This window comes from Corvus kubaryi, unplaced genomic scaffold (genome assembly GCF_017639235.1).
Source record: "Corvus kubaryi isolate FWS band 111438036 unplaced genomic scaffold, C.kubaryi_AGA036_p1.0 133, whole genome shotgun sequence".
Classification (NCBI taxonomy): domain Eukaryota; kingdom Metazoa; phylum Chordata; class Aves; order Passeriformes; family Corvidae; genus Corvus; species Corvus kubaryi.
In genome coordinates, this window is record NW_024580667.1 from 24382523 (window position 1) to 24398879 (window position 16357).

Sequence of the window (16357 nt, forward strand, 5' to 3'; positions counted from 1 at the left end):
TTTCTTATATTACAATAAGTGGGTTTTCAAATTAAATCATCAAGTTGCAGACTCAGAATAAACAAACAGGAGAAGGTACTTCTCTTTGCATAGTACATATTTAATAAGTGGAATTCCTTGATATATTATATTGTGTATACCAAAATTTTGCAGGTTTCCTGAGAGGAAGTGGAATGGGGGATAAATGCAGGAAGACCTATTAGATTCAAAAGTACTACTTCAGGGAAGATGTTTCTACACCACAAATCACAGGCTGTGCAACTACGTATTGGAAAAATATCACTGGATGCTGAAAATTATCCCAAGTTTAAGTTTAGTATTGTAGAACAGCTAGGCAAAATACTTTGAATGGCATATACTTGACAATCACACACACAACCTTTGCAAGGCATAACCATTATTTAGTTATTGAAATTATAAGAGAAAACAATTACAGTGCAGTAAGAGGCCAATACCTGCTTGTATCTGCTATCAGTATTTCTTTTCCAAAGGTGTGAGTGCCCACAACCCTAGGAAAGATATTAACTTGTAAAACTCCTACTCATTCTCAAATTCCTTGTTAAACACCCCTTGGTGCACTGACCAATGGAGAAAAACTGTTACATGAAGCAAACCAGATGGTGATACGTCTACTGCTCTTATCTCAAAGTATATTAAGCTAAGGCTTTGTCTTGTCTCATAACCTGCTTTCTACCCATTAGAAAATGTCTATATAAATCCTCACTGGCATACTTATCTAGCAGCCTTTTATCCTACTCCTGTGATGCCATCTTTGCCTCTCTCAAGGATATTAAATAGAAATACATTTTCAATTTTAAGAAGTATGCATAGTAAAGCAATTCTCAACAAATTCCTGCAGCCACTGCTGAACCTTGGCCCTCTTACGCTGCCACACGTTTTTTCGCTGAAAATTGTGCAGAGCAAACAGAGCAAAATTTAGAAGTTTGGATAAACTAGGGCAAACTGCTGGGATTTGTTACAAAGACTTGCATGCAGAAGAGTTGCTTGGGGCACCACAGTCAGTGTACAGAACATATACACAATATACATGCAAATGCCAGGTACAAACTCCACTCTTTCACTGAGAGGCAGAATTTGTAACTTCTCATCGCTACCGTATTAACTCCTACCCTGTAACTGTTTCTAATCAACTGCTGAACTCACACTGAGGCAGACGGATCAGGCACAGGGATGGCCATCAACCTCCCCCGCAGTGCTTGCTCCGCTGCCAGCAGTGAAGGGGAGAGCAGTGCCTGACCTGCTCTGCCTCGGGCTGCCTGCTGGGCAGTGCCCAAACAGCTGGCCTAAGTTCATTAGGGTGATTAAACGTGTCAGTCTGAAGAGGTCCCCTGGTAACTCCATAAACAGCCTGAACACAGAACACAAATAACCCCCAAACTGTAAGTCTGGACAACAATAATGCTTCAGTGTGCACATGCACATAAGGATTAAGTCTAACTATTGCACATCCTAAAATTCTCATAAAGTCAAGTTAAACGGGATTATCTATGGTTTCGTAAAGTTCATACCATTTCTTAGCTGAAAGCAAATCTTGCCAGATGTCAATGTGCTATTCCAGTACTCAGAGGTCTGTACTAGACTCAGACAACACTTAGATCTTAAGCAATAAAATGCCATATATGTGAATTAACTAATGGTTTTGAATTTTAGGAATTACTAAAGTCCTAATCTAAGCAAAGTTTTACATTGCTGTTGATTTGTATTCCTTATGAAAATTTTTTACAATCAAGTCTGCTTTTTGATACTTTGTTTTCTGATAGTCATTTGGTCCTGAACAAATTTCTACTGTTATAAATCTCTACAAAATTAATTCAACATAAAAAAGTATCCTTCTTTTGTTTCATCGGAAGCCTGTTGACTTTGACTCCTCCTTGCTGTAGTTATCTACTATTTCTGCTCTTAATTGCATTAGTGAAACAAATAGAAACAATAAAAAATAGTACCAGGAGAAAGAAACAATAGAAGATATAATTGAAAAACAACACTAGAAAATTAGCAGGTAGTGAATGTCTGCCTCTAACAAAACACTGTGAAATATATGTAAAGTTTTCCAGTTTAGCCCCGTGAGTCACTAGCCTTTTGCTTTGGGCCTGCTACTCTTTCTTAAGGAGCAGTAGAAGTTTGTATCTGGCCACAGGATGAGACTTCCATCATATTGGCATCTTTTGTGAAACACGTTTTAAAAACTACAAATAGGAGAAGTAACATAATTTTACATCGTGTTCTGAAGATGACTTGGCTGAAATATCCCAGAGCAATTGAGCCTGATGCTGATAGCTGGCACGAGACCTTCAGCTGAAGCAGGGGAAGTCTGGCACAACAGTAGAAAAGATGGTACCCAGGTGACCTTGATTAGAGGCATTACCATCTGGAGACCGTGGAGAGAGGCCTGGGGTGCCAAGCAGCCCCAGGGAACCTGAGGTTTCACCCTTGCATAGGGTGATCCTCTGATTGCATCCCCTGATCCGCACTGGGGCAGCACAGCATTGAGGGGAGAGAGGGGCAACCAGGTCCCACACTGCTCAGGAGGGAAAGCACAGGGACATCTCACAGAAGTGGGATGGGGGGATGTCACAGAGAGGAAATGCCTACTTGGAGTGCTGCTCCCTCGCATTTGTTGTCTGCAGATTCCGAATGTTTCTCCTGACTGTATCAATTACAGGAAAATTTATAGCACACAGAGGTAATTTTGAGTTAGGTTTAAAAAAAACCCAAATGACCCATAACAAAACCAAATCCACAAATCACCCAGTAATGGGAGGCATTTGGATTATTTAAGTATTGAATCATGTTAGCTGAGAAATCCACAGAAGCAATAAGTGGTCTGCAAATCAGTAGAGGCTGTAGTTCATTGACATTACTGAATCTTCAGTTTCAGAAGCAGTTTCTCAGCTAGTGTTGATATGTAGAAAAATGCAAATGTAATCAGAATAGTTTCAACTTTCAAAGAAACTTATTTTTCTGTTTTAGTGTCAGCACACCAATTTAACAAAACTATTTTCTCAGTTAATATACTTTTTTCACTAGAAAGGTAGCAGAATCACTAAAATAAAAAAGCCCCAAGCAAAGAAAAGAAAATCTAAACCCTAATGATTATTTTTAAGTATGAAGTATTTGCCACAGCTGAGAAAACAGGGGAGAAAATGAACTTTATAGTTATCACCTATTATGGAGTCATTATTTTGAACTATGCAATGGTTCTGTATCCTTTTTATCATTGAAAATTCTGTAACTTTCATTTCCTTACTGGACTGGAAGACCCTGTTTAAATGCTTCCTAAAAAGAAAGAGACATAGAAAATGAATGTCATGAGTTAAGAAAATGTCACTAGGTATATAACTTGGATTTGAACATCCAAAGATAATATCCTCTCCCTTGTATATTTCAGGGGCTACAAAAGAAGCTTAAAAGTTTTCCAAAAATACTGAATTCTGTTCAGATGTGTCAGCATGCAGATGGTCTTAACAGTTCCTAGAGATTATTAAACACATAGCTAAAAATAATATGATTTAATAGCCCTTCACAAGCGAAGTCCATTGCTCTCTAATGTGTTTTTTGATTGAGTATTGCTTGTTTACTGGGCTCTATTTTATTTCATTATACCCACTGAGGGACCAAAAAGCCAGCTATATTTTAATGACGTATTTTTTCACACATGTGTGACTTGACTACCAACTGAGATGGTTTCTGCCGTTTCCTAAATTAAAAGAAAACCAACATCAGGCATAGCATTGTCAGGGTTCATGCCGTGACCCAGGATTAGGGAAAAGGGCCTGGAAATGCCAACGATTAAACTTGAACTCTGACAGAAATGCTGTTTCATCATCTCCAGCAGAGCTTATAGCCATGACCTTTCAGACTCAATTCACCATCAGGATAATTCTGTGAGAATTATCCTTTAAGCTCCTGTTCGAGGTGTCCATGCGAACTGATGTTGTTTGTGTATCTCTTTGCATAAAATCTCCAGCATTCTGCAATGCATGGCCATAACACAGGACCAAAAGTATGCGACTGTGCTGCAGGCATGGCTGCCCACTGTTGGTACCTCTGCATTTTTTTGTTGATGTCTTCTTTTGTACAGGCATTAGGAAAATGGACTATAGATTCTAGACCATATAACAAAACATGACAGAAAACATTAAGGATGGCAGCTAAGGGAAAAAATGTTTCCACCTACACGTGGCTGCTGGTACAAGCTGAGGGTACCTGAAGATGTTTTCAGAGCACTCTCCAACTCCTGTTTGAGCCATTGCTTGAATTTCTGCTGTGATGAAAGATGAGAGAGGGGAGGAGGAGGGCAGTGTGGGGGTTCTGGTACACTCCACTACTGCAGTCTGGTGTGCAGATGAGGCCCAGCTGGAGCTACCCAGACCAGGGAAAGGAGAAGCAACCATGGCTGCTACTACAGACACCTGCTGTGTACCAGGATCTTAACGCCGTTAGCACCAACACCCATAATCTGTGACACCTTATGAATGGGTAAATTGAATGACGCTGTCCTGCTTTTCAGCTAGGGTAGAGTTAATTTCTTCTCAGTAGCTGTCATACTGTGTTTTGTATTTGGAATGAGAATGGTGTTGATAACACATCTGCCAGTGAGGAGGTACACAAAAGAAACTGTGAGGTAGCATAGCTGGAACAGGTGGCCTAACCAAATGGATATTCCAGACCAGAGAACATCATGCCCCGTATATAAACTGAGGGGAGTTACCTAGAAGGGCAGCTGGTGTGGGTTTTGGAAAAAGGAGGGGGTCTGACTTTAGTCAGCAGGTGGTGAGAAACTGCATTGTGCAGCAATTTCCCCCCCCTTTTTATTATCATCATTATTATTATTTACAAAGTATTGTATTTTACTTTATTTTCAATTATTACCGTTCTCATCTCTACCAAAAAGTTTTACTTTGATTCTCCTCCCCATTCCACCATGGTGAGGGGAGAAGAGAGGAGGGCTTGAGCAAGGGGCTGTGCAGTGCTTCATCTCCAGCCCAGCACACACCTCGGTGATACTCTGCTGTAAAGAAGGCAAAATCTTCTCTTCCTTCAAACAGGTGTTAAAGTGCCTACCACAGAGAAGTCTCTGGTTTCAGGAATAACATTGAATGTACAGCATTAGGTCTTCCATTTCCACTTTCTTTGCATGGCATGATCCCTTCTTTATCACGTTTTCCAAAACTTTTGCCCAAGTTGTCTCTCCGCTTCAAGCATGTAAAATGAATGCAGAAGCCCAGTACTCATACTCTACAAATTACCTGTAGAAAGAGCAGACAGCATTTTCCCTACATGATGTATTCAGGATTGTAAAATTGGATAGAGGACTAGGGCACCTCTTCATGGAAACACAACACACATCTTAAAAATGCTCACTCTTGCACAGCCATTCTAAGTGATTTCAACTTTGTACAGTGTTTAATGCCTATAGGAGATAGAAGTTTGTGGAAACATCCTGGAAGAGGATACTGAAGTGGGGAGGGAATTATAAGCAAAAGTAAGAAAATTCCAGAAAGACAAAAGAAGTAATGAGGGTCATCTCATGACTTCAGAGAGGTACAGAGCAGGTATCTACCCCTGAGCTTGGGTTCTTTTCACAGTCCAGGGAGATAAAGGGGTGCATGTGGGACACGTATCACCCTGAAGAGACCATCTCAAATGTTGAACAGTTTGCATGCTAGCAGTACAGATTTGGTTTTCTATTGATTATAAAAGAAGCTTTGAAGATTGAAATATGTCGGGTTTTAGTCAGACGATTCCCATCTGTCTCTAAAGGGTTGAGCATTTCGTTTTTTCCATATAAATACAGCCTCAGAAGTGTATTTAATAATGTACCACTAGCTCATTGATTAGTTATTTAAGTAAAAAGTATAGCAGGCTAACTTCAGTTTTCCTGGAGAGGAGAAGCCAAAAGAGGAATTAGGATTACATATCTTCTGAATAACTACCTTTGTATTTTTGTTTATGATAAAATATAATGCATATCAGGTGCTTGAAATTACACAGAAAAATTCAGGACAAACTGTCAGTTGTTACACTGTATTAAAGTAACTAAAGCCCTCAAGGTCATGATAGCATTTCTCCTGTTTTAGATAAAAGGACTGTAAACACTTTTGACTTATCCCCGTGAGTCAGGCACCTTTTTCCTCCTGTTTGAACCAGCAGAGTATTTCTGATACTGACCAGCTACTGAGGAAAGCTTGCATGGGTCACAATGACTGCTGTCATTAGAGTCTATGCACTTCAAACAGAGAATGTTTTTAGGGTCTGTTGCAGAACTATGTTTTCCTAAGCATTACTGATTAACTGTGTTTGCTACCAGCTTCATTTATAGAAATATCACCTTTAACTCCATCCCAAGCCCACTGGAAAAGGAGCAATCAATGATCAGTGGGCAAGTGAGGAGCTGCTAAGAGTGGTTTTGCACTGGAAGACAAGTACTTGCTTCATCGAGGCTCACAAAACATCAGACGAGCTCTTGCAGGATCAAGCCAAGTGAGATTGCATCTTTAGTTGTGGAAAAAATGTATCTTTTCACAGAAGAGTCATTTATTACATCTGAGGTCTCAAGTACATCTCATAAACAGTTTCCAGTACGTTGGAAGTCTATACCCTAAATATAAGTACCTTACTTTAATGCAGTGAGTCTAAGACACAGCATATAAAGTCAAGGTAAAATACTAAGAAGAAAATAATTTGTTTAAGGTCACGAGGCAGCTGAACTTTAAAGCAAAATCACGAGCAGCTCCATTTCTCATTCGTTGTGTTCTCTGTCAGTTTACAAAGGAATAAATCAATAACAGCTTTAATGTGACTGAAAAGTTTATCTACCCATAGAGTTGAGTACAGGGCTTCTAAAAAGATTAAAGTCCTCATTTAGGTACGACCTTGGTTTATCAATGGACATAAGGACACATCTACATGCCTTACTTTGGTTCAAATAGGTTTAGGAATGTAGCCCTCTCCTGCATCCAGGACTGACAGGATGCTGTATGGGAATACACAGCTTTCATATGAAATAGGCATCTCTGGGCCCTCTTGCATGGTGATCTTTTACACAACACTAATCAGAATTCATTTTTTACAATGAAATATTGGAAACAACTTCTCAGGCAAGCTGCCAGGTATTTTAACTACCATGAAGGTTGAGAAAGAGAAAACAACCAGCAGACACCTGAAAACAAGAGCTAAGAGTTCAACAGGCAGAGAAATATCCCTGATAGTAATGTGCCTTGGAACTTTTCCAGCATTAGAATCCAGTGTTGAATTTCTGGAGACAGAGACAGCTTTGTCTTTCCCGTATGTATCAATCTATATAATATTTAATCCTGATTTGACATAGCATAGAGTAGTGATTCTAAGAATGAACTCCAGAAGTCATCTGAGCTCAAATTCTGCCTGTCTACATGTTTGGGAGGTTTATGTTAGTGCAAGTATCTTGGGAAAAGATGAGTTTTTTCTGAAAGTTTTCATCTGTCCAGAGATTTGAAGTGTTTAATAAGACATTGGAGAGATTACACATGAGATGGTCAAAACTGCAAGACAAACAATCTTAGGATGGCATATCACTTCCTGTGTATGTGGTCTCTATGGGAGTGCTTTAATAAATAATATATTTTTTTCCTAAATTTAAATCTAATGCGTAATAATTTCATTATATATTTAACCATCCTTTTTTCACCTTGCCTGCAAAGTTTAGTGAGAATTCAGCTGTTAAAACAGATCCTGTCCATTTGTCACTTTCCTTGTCTGCTTAAATGTATAACCATGAGCCTGTCAAACCACCATGAAGTGGTGGGTAACGGCAGCAAATTTTAAAAATCCATCCATTTTCCCAACTCAGTGACGTGTGCAGTTTCCACTGCAGTGACCTACTTAACAGAGCTGCAAACAAGCACAAGCACCAGGGTAAAATCATTTATGCAGGGAACAGACCATGCTGTTTCTCCTCTAGCTCCATTCCTGATGTTTCCCCATATCAAGACCCAACATATTGTACTTCCATAGCAGATCTCACAATATTTAATTTTCTCCTTAAAATCTCCATTACATGCTTATTGATCAGCATCTGTATTTCCCATTAGCTTCCAAACCTTGTGCTTTCCACATATGGTTTGAAATCACAAAGCAGATATAAGGATAGCAGCAAGTAATTAAACCAAAAAAACACACTTTGTCCATAATTTTTCTCCATTGTGCCCATGGCAACCCCCTGGTGCTCATTCTTGGGTCATGGTTTTTCAGTGCCTGGGGTAGGCAATGGATTGCCTGGTAAATAACTTACTTGATTTCACACTAAGTGACATCAACGTACATTGCACTGTCGATACTGCTGGAAGGGGAATCAGATCTGCTTTCCAGATCACCTCCCAGGCACATGATTTTAAAAAAAAAAGAGTGATCTCTCACCTTGCATTTACTTTTGAAAAAAATCTCAGCTTCCTACTTTCACTGTCTCAGGTTTCATCCAAGCCAAAGACCTGAAGGATAACACCTTCACTCTTCATTTGATTTAAAACATAAAGGAGGCTTTCATCATATCATAAAACAACTGGGAGGGGGAAAAATAACCTTTAAAATACAATCTTTTTGGAAGACTTGTAAGAACAAACTGTATTTATAAATATTTTAACAGTTTGAACTTGGCTTAGGTGTGTTTTACACATCATTAAATAATCACCAAGTCATGAAGATTAGCTGCCCACTTAAAATCTCTTCATGATTTAGAAAAACACTGCATCTGGGAAAAAAAGGTACATACCTTCATTTAGTACAAGAAAGTGCAATTCTAGTGGGGCCAGTGAACTTAGAGCATCACAGAATCATCAAGTTTGTAAGAGATCTTCAAGATCATCTAGCCCAACCAGCAACCCAGAACCACCATAATTACGCAAAAATCATATCCCTAAACACTTAACATCATTAACACATGATGTTCCTATACTGTTGTTTATCCTAGTAGGATCATCTATCCCATGAGAAAAAAACCCAAACAGATAAGAGTATGGAAGCATTTACTCTTACAAACCTTGATGTTGAACTTCATCTAATTACCTTTCCTATTATACATCTTTATTCTGGATCTTGAGCACTACGGTCCTTTCTCGTATCTTTGATGGGCCAAAATCAGACATGAGGTACTGAGGGGGGAAAGCTAATTTTTTAGCTAATAAATGTATGAGATTTTTTAGGAATAGCTAAAGGATGAATAATGATATTTATCAGCAGATAAAATTTGTTTGTAAAGACACATAAATTTTAGGCAACCTGCTACTACTATTTGCTTTTACTCATGCTATATCCCAATCAACATCTTTCAGTTATAACTCTGCAAGCAAAGTTCTTCATTATGCCCTTTATACACACTAATGAAAGAAAAAATGTGAGTGCTGCAAGACTGTGACATGAACTGTGCACAGTATCCTAACTAGCTGCATTTAGGCTGCCTCAGCTTCCCAGGACACCCCACTGACAGCACCAACATCACTAAGAGGAGCTGAGGTCACATTTGACATTCTGGGTTTTGCCATTCTATTTGCTTGCATGTTCATTGATGACCTAATCAATTTTAAGAGTTATAGCAGAAACTCTCACATGAAAATAGCACAGAAATCTGCACTCCTGCCATGCATCTGATTCATATAGATCTGAATTTGAAGAATTATTCCACAAGCAGAATACCCTGGGAGAAACTTACCCATTTGCACGTTTAATTCTGCAGTCACTGGGATGGTAACTCACATGTGTCCAGACAGAAGCCATCAGGCTCAAAGGGCACCTTTAACATACCTTTTTCTAAGCCCTTAAACACCCACCTCTTTTCCCACTTCTCTTCAAATGTTATTCTCCCATCCCACCGGTAAATAAAAAAAAGAAAGCTCAAAGGATGGAGAAAAAAAAATAGTCCTTTTTTCTGCCTGAGAAAACTACTGACAGAAATACTGGAATTCATAAAACACACAAAAATGGAAATGAAACCTGGAAGAAGACATGTCATTCTGCTCGGCACAGACCAAACTAAAAACAACCTACCAAAACAAACCAAGGTACTGTTGACCATGGAGTCTATTTTTGGATGGCCAAAGTAAGTGCTCTTATATTACGCAGCATTACTAACTCCTGAGGCTTCACTTTGGGCAAAGCAGCAGTTTCCCAGGGGAAGCTGTCACAATGAGTTAATGATCATCAGCGGAGCACACATTTGAGGAAGGGATAGGTACCAGCGACCACACCACTGGAAGCAAAGTGTTTATAATTCAGGTAGAGAACGAGTGTTTGAATCCACCACTTGATTTTACAGTAAGAGCTGTGGGAACACTTCTTGGATCAAAGGGCCTGCACAAGAAGTGCTGCAATCCAGGGTGGGAGAAGAGCCAGGAACGTGCTTGTTTTGTTCTGGTGGCCTGGAGGCACCAAAGCAAGGACACAGAACAAGAGGCAGCTGTGCCAAATCCCATGGTCTGGGTAAAATGAGGAATCACTTCTAGATATGCACCCCCAGGCCAGTTTATGCTTTAGTGGATCTTTTTATGAATGTAGAAATAAATGAAGAAAGGGTCACTGCTTGGTGGTGCAACTCTTAAAGCAACAGGCCTCATCCTTCAAGGATGTTCATTGTCCTTCATCTTCTTTTAATAATTAAAAAAATGTCCAGTTACAACACTTTTATCTAGCAATGCAAAAGATGGTTGCAAAGAACACTGAATACTTTTCCCATCACTTCTGACAAATCTATTCTTGCAACTTAATTTGCTATTGAATCTGCAAGCATGTAATTCTAAAATAAAGATTTTGCTTTGCAGAACAGAAAGCATCTAATGATGAGAACTCATTATCTGGGACATGAGGAATTCATATTATAGATTGAGTGATAATTAAAAATGGTAAATAGAGTACTTTCAGGAGGCTTTGTTCATGACAGAAAATGCACTGAGGGACCTGTAGTTCAGCAATGGCACAGATTTTCCTGAAAAAGAGAGAAGTATTATATATGTTCATACACTTAAACTCTCTCCAGTGGCTTGCCTTTTTTTAGATTCCATTTTTAGCTCTTAAGAAATAAGTAGTTTTCAAGAACGAGATACGTTAGGAAATGTTTATTAAATCAATGCTACTCTTTCATAATGTCTTTTTTTAAGATGTTTTAAACTGCATTTCACTTGTGCTTGACCATAACAAGTCAATTAAAGTATCCTTCGGTTTACCACAGAAGAGCATTTAGCTCCCTGATCAAGTTGCTTTATGCACCAGTATTTAAAAAAGGAACAGTAAAGAATCATCAGTGGACTCTTACCAAAGCAGGAATTGACAAAGCCATACCACCTACAAGCATGGTCCCCTCCAATCCATTTGCCACGGATGTTGGATGCAAAACTGAGGGTAGTGCCTGAGATGCACACTAACATGTCACTGATGCTAATGTTCAGGAGAAGCATGTTGACTGGGTTACGAAGGGTTTTAAACTTGCAGAAGAGGATGAGGACTATCAAGTTATTCAAGAAACCAAAAAACAGGATTAATCCAAGAAAAACAGCCACAACTGTGTGCCCACTTCGTGAGAGTCCAGCCTTTGGCTCAGCAGGATCTGCAGGTGCACCAAAGCTCAGGTTAGATGTCCAAGTGTGGTTCATTTTGGACTTTGTCATGGATCAGTGAGGGCAGAGACACAGGGTGCCCTTTGCTGAAGTACTCCAGCAGTTTCCCAGAAAAGTCATTCCATCACAGATCAAATCATCTCAGGAGCCTTGTGATCTTTGCTCAGATGAGCTATCTCTTAGATGGTTATGCAGGTGTGAAACACTGTACTGCAGTACAGGAGTATTTTCCTGCACTGTGTCTTTCCAGGGGTCTGCTCTGCAGTAACTCCAGGGCAGCGGAACCAAGTGAACAATTACCTCAATTTCACCTTTCTTGTTTGAACCTAGGATAATATCAGATGATCTTTTTTGATGCTCAAAATGGAAGGTATCTTAAAAAGATGCTTCAGCATGGTCTCCTCCTTCAGAGCAAATGGACAGCCCTCTCAGTGGCAGCTACCCTCCTTTCCTCTGACCATGGGTGTCTTTCTGAAAATACAGAAAAAACAAATGGTAAAAACCAAAAAACTCTTTCCACACAAAGACCAAAAAATAGGTACATCATTTACAAACAGTTTCTCACTTTTTGAACTGTAACAAATATCTCTCATTATTTTCAGTTTTCACTCTGATTTTTAACAGAAACATCAGTTTGTTTATATTTCCTTGGATGTTTTAAGCAATTTTTCCCTAGCTCACACTTTAACATGGAGAAGGTTATTTGCACCTTCCTAGCAATATTACTGAGGTGAGAAAATGCATGGTGAAATATATCTTTGCATGAGCTTCCCAGAGGAAGAACTCTGTCTTCCCCCACATTAAGTCAATCTACACCAAGTGAAGTTTCATTCTTAGCTATACCTTAATTAAAATGATGAAAAATTTAGGAGAAGGAGAAGGTATTTCTTTATCCAGAAAGAATTTCAAAAGCAGTCTCTCAAGCTCTCATGTGCTTACAAAGGTTTGCAGATCTGTGATATCAATTTCTCTCCTCCCACATTTACCAGTGGACAGATGTCTTCCTTTATTATTTATAAAGCAGCCAGAGACCCAAAGCCTCACATCTCTATCACAGGCATGAATTTTACCTGCATGAAGTGAATGCATTGTGTGTGTACTCTGTGAAGCAATAGTACTTAATGTGGGTGCATAACAATGTAGCCTGTCTTCTATGTGATTGCATGCAAATTCTGCACAGAATTTTCCATAAAAATGGAGATGTGTGTATATATGTGTGTATATATATATATATATATATATATATATATATATATGAATTCCCACTCCTCAGTGCAAAAGGCATGATACCCATAGCTTGCTGGACTAAAAAAATATGAAAGCTTCTCTTCCATGTGTCCTCCTAGAATGATTGCACACATGTTAAAATGGAGCACCTCCTATATTCTTCCTAACTGTTGTTTTCTGGAAATTGTCTTGTAGAAAAATACGTATTTAACAACTGGAAAATTGAGAGTTCAGTTTACTGAAGATTCAGAAGTTGCTTTTCTTCTTTTATATCCTTGTGTCATGGTAAGCTTTTAGAATAAGTATTTTGTCTTTCTATTTCCCTACTTTCACAAATTCACTGTGCTAAATGTTGCAGTGGTTTTGAAGTCTAATATATACAGTCTATCTTAACTTTTTTTCCTAGTGAGTAAATTATGTACACTTCACAGCCCTTCTACAGTTTGGTCACTGAGAATCTGAAACCCTGATACTTTCTGATTTTTTCCTCCCCCTTTAGGTGGTACACGGTAATTTATGTTGGAAAGGGTCCCAGGTAGCATATCTAAGAGAAAGAACTTTTGAAGTCCTCTTTCTACAATTTGGAAAAAAAAATCTTCTACCCAATTCTGGTTGCAGGTTATAGAAGGAAACTAACTGGGTCTAACCATCAATATACTCTAAATTTATTTTAATTGTGTTTAAAAGAACAGAGTTAAAATTTAGTGGAACAAAAACAAAATCTTAAAAATGTTCACCTGGGCATTTCTCCTATGAGAACAGGCTGAGAGAGTTGGGGTTGTTCAGCCTGGAGAAGAGAAAGCTCTGGAGAGACCTTGTTGCAGCCTTTCAGTACTTAAAGGGGACTTTAGAAAAAGGGGAGAAACTTCTTAGCAGAGCCTGCAGCAATAGGACAAGGAGTAATGGTTTTAAACTAAAGGAGGGTCAATTTAGATATAATGAAGAAGTTTTTTACAACAAGGGTGGTGAAACACTGGAACAGGTTGCCCAGGGAGGTGTTAGATGCTCATTCCTGAAAGTGTTCAAGGTGAGGTTGGACAGGGCTCTGAACAACCTGATTGAGTTGAAGATGTCCTTGCTCATTGCAGGGGAGTTGGACTAGATGACAACTCTGCTTCTCAAAAGATGTTAAAAACCCCCAAAATAATCAAACCTACAATTCTATCCAAGACAAATAAATGAGCATCCAGTTTGTCCTCTTGAATTTGTCAGAGTTGACATGGAATGAAAAACATACCCAAAGTAATACAAAACATATGGCCAGGTGAAATGGGCCAAAAGTTCATTTAACGTCACCAGCCATTAAATGCTGCATCTGTTAACTGGTTCTGACAGTAAAAGTCTAAAGATACAGCAAAACAGACACCCATCACTGCTTGTACTTTCTCTGAAGTAGTCTCTTGGAAGAAAATAAGGTTTCAGAAGATGTTAGATCAGCTTCTGAGAGCACAGGCTTTAATACTGAGAGTGAGAGGTTTCTTTTTTCACCTGACAATCCACATTAGTCTGAGCAGTGAAACTGGTTTTTTCCTTCTCACTTTGCTCCCAAGTAACTTATTGAACACATTAGCTTCACAGGTTTCCAGCTGGGAGATTCTTTACCGTCTTCTCTTGCAATGTTGTGCAACATGTCAAAGATGATGCTTAATTCACTTTAAATATTTAAAAGCTGAAGAAAATGCATAAAATAAATAGAATCAAATTTCATATTATTAAAAAAAGCTTACATTACCCTCTTCCATTATATCTACATTACTCTTTTGGGATATAAAGGAGCTATAAAAAAATCCCCTTATATTTACATATCCACACAACCTAAATCAACCTGTTGTTCAGTTCATATAAAAATCAATTTTAAAATAGTGGTTTTCCATCATCTAAGAACTTATATTTCTAATGACAACTTAAAAAACAAACAAACAAAAAAACCCCCACCAAAATCAAACCCCCTGGATAATATTTTAAAGACAATCCCAGATGAAATTTTATGAAGGAAGAATCACTTTTTTGACCTGCTGACAGAATTATGACAGGAATAGTGTATTTTTAAGTTGACATACATTTAACCTCATCTTCCAGATGAGAAACTGAATTGTTTTCAACAGAAAGCATCCAAAAACCAGAGGCATCAGCTGAAATAATTCTTTTAAAACACAGCTGAAAGTTAGGGGTCTTCATGGGACTTCGCTACACTGAAGTCAGAATTCCCATCTGTTCTGGACTATTTTTCCCATGCTCCTAGACACACTGAAAGATTTCAAGAGATCCAAAGAGAAGTCTCTCTTAGAACTAAGCTAGAAGACTGAGAGGAGGTTCTATGGTTCAGATGTTTGGGTATCTCCTAGCTCCCAAAACCTCCTGTCTGTAGAAGAGTCTCTTGTATGCAGATTAACAGACTTATTTCAGCAGGTCACGCTCGTGACACAGACAGACATGGAAACGAGAACAGCATAAGTACAGAACACATGTGATTAAGTCCACACGTTTGAACGCCATACTATTTACTCAAGGGGAAAATCTAAGCCTGGTAAACCCCTGCTTTTGAAATAAAAAGCTACTTTTATCCAGTATATTTAAAGTTAAGGCAACCCCTCTTACGTGCAAAGAGGAGTTTAGGCACAGAAATGTCTGTGCTAAGAGTAGATGAGACAGACCGATTCCCGAGCTGGGCTGAAGCCATGAGAAGGGTCTCAGAGCCCGAGCCGGGACGGCGGCTGCAGCGGGCACTGAAAGCTTACCCCACGCTTCTAAACACTGCCCCAAGCAAAAGCCTCTCCAGCCAACCTCCGCTTAGGATTCTTCTTTCACAAACTTTTTTACACTTCTTTGGGAGGGGAGCGTGGCGCAGAACACTGGAAGAAAAACCCACCTGTATCTTTCATCCACAGCAACCCAAAGGGAAAACAGCCACCCAAGTCTCCGGCAAACACGTCCCGAGCGGCGGCAACAGGAGCCCCGGTACCCCGGGCTGCCCTCCCGGGCGGCGGTGGCCAGCAGCCGAGAGCGGACGGCCCGCGGAGCCGCAGGGCGCTCCCCTCGGCGCGGGATGGAGGCGGCGGGCTCGCCCTGCCCGCCCACAACCTTCTCCCCCCCGGGCGGGCTGCGAGCACATCCAGCTTCGGGAGGGCGGCGGAGAGTAAACAGATGGCTTTCACCGAACCAAAGAACAGGAGCGGCGAGGCGCATCTCGTCCCGCTCCCGCCCGCGCCGGGGCGGTGCGGCAGCGCCCAGCGCCCCGCGGTCCCGCACCCAGCCCGGCTGCCCCTCCTGCGCCAGGGCTGCTCCCCCTGGGCATCCCTGGTGGCGCCGCACGTCTGCACAGCAAGCTTGGGCTGGGCACTGTTTTCACGCTTGCTGCTGGGAAAGACTTTTTCGGGTTTTGTTAAGCAAGCGGATATAAACACCTGCTCAGCAGCGGTCAGGAGTACAGTTTAAACACGTGTCAAAATTTGGCGGTTTTGACTTGACAAAACCAAAACCAAACATATCTTGTGTGTAATTTATCAGTCATTTGCTTTGTCCGCGTT

At 40.0% G+C, this 16357-nt stretch overlaps 1 protein-coding gene across 2 annotated transcripts in view; it reads right to left on the reverse strand.

Moving 5' to 3' along the window:
* LOC121669972 (opsin-3-like) overlaps window positions 1-16024 on the reverse strand; it is an 87264-nt gene extending 71240 nt beyond the window's left edge. Inside the window, exons 1-2 of one of the 2 annotated variants that reach the window (XM_042039628.1) lie at window positions 15700-16023; window positions 11303-12074 (exon numbers count right to left, since the gene is read on the reverse strand). In XM_042039628.1, coding sequence (XP_041895562.1) covers window positions 11303-11654 — 352 coding nt within the window. In that variant the 5' untranslated portion in view covers window positions 11655-12074; window positions 15700-16023. Of the gene's footprint in view, window positions 1-11302; window positions 12075-15699 lie in introns of both variants that reach the window. The other variant, XM_042039636.1, reaches the window with a different exon arrangement.
* Window positions 16025-16357: the final 333 nt, after the last annotated feature.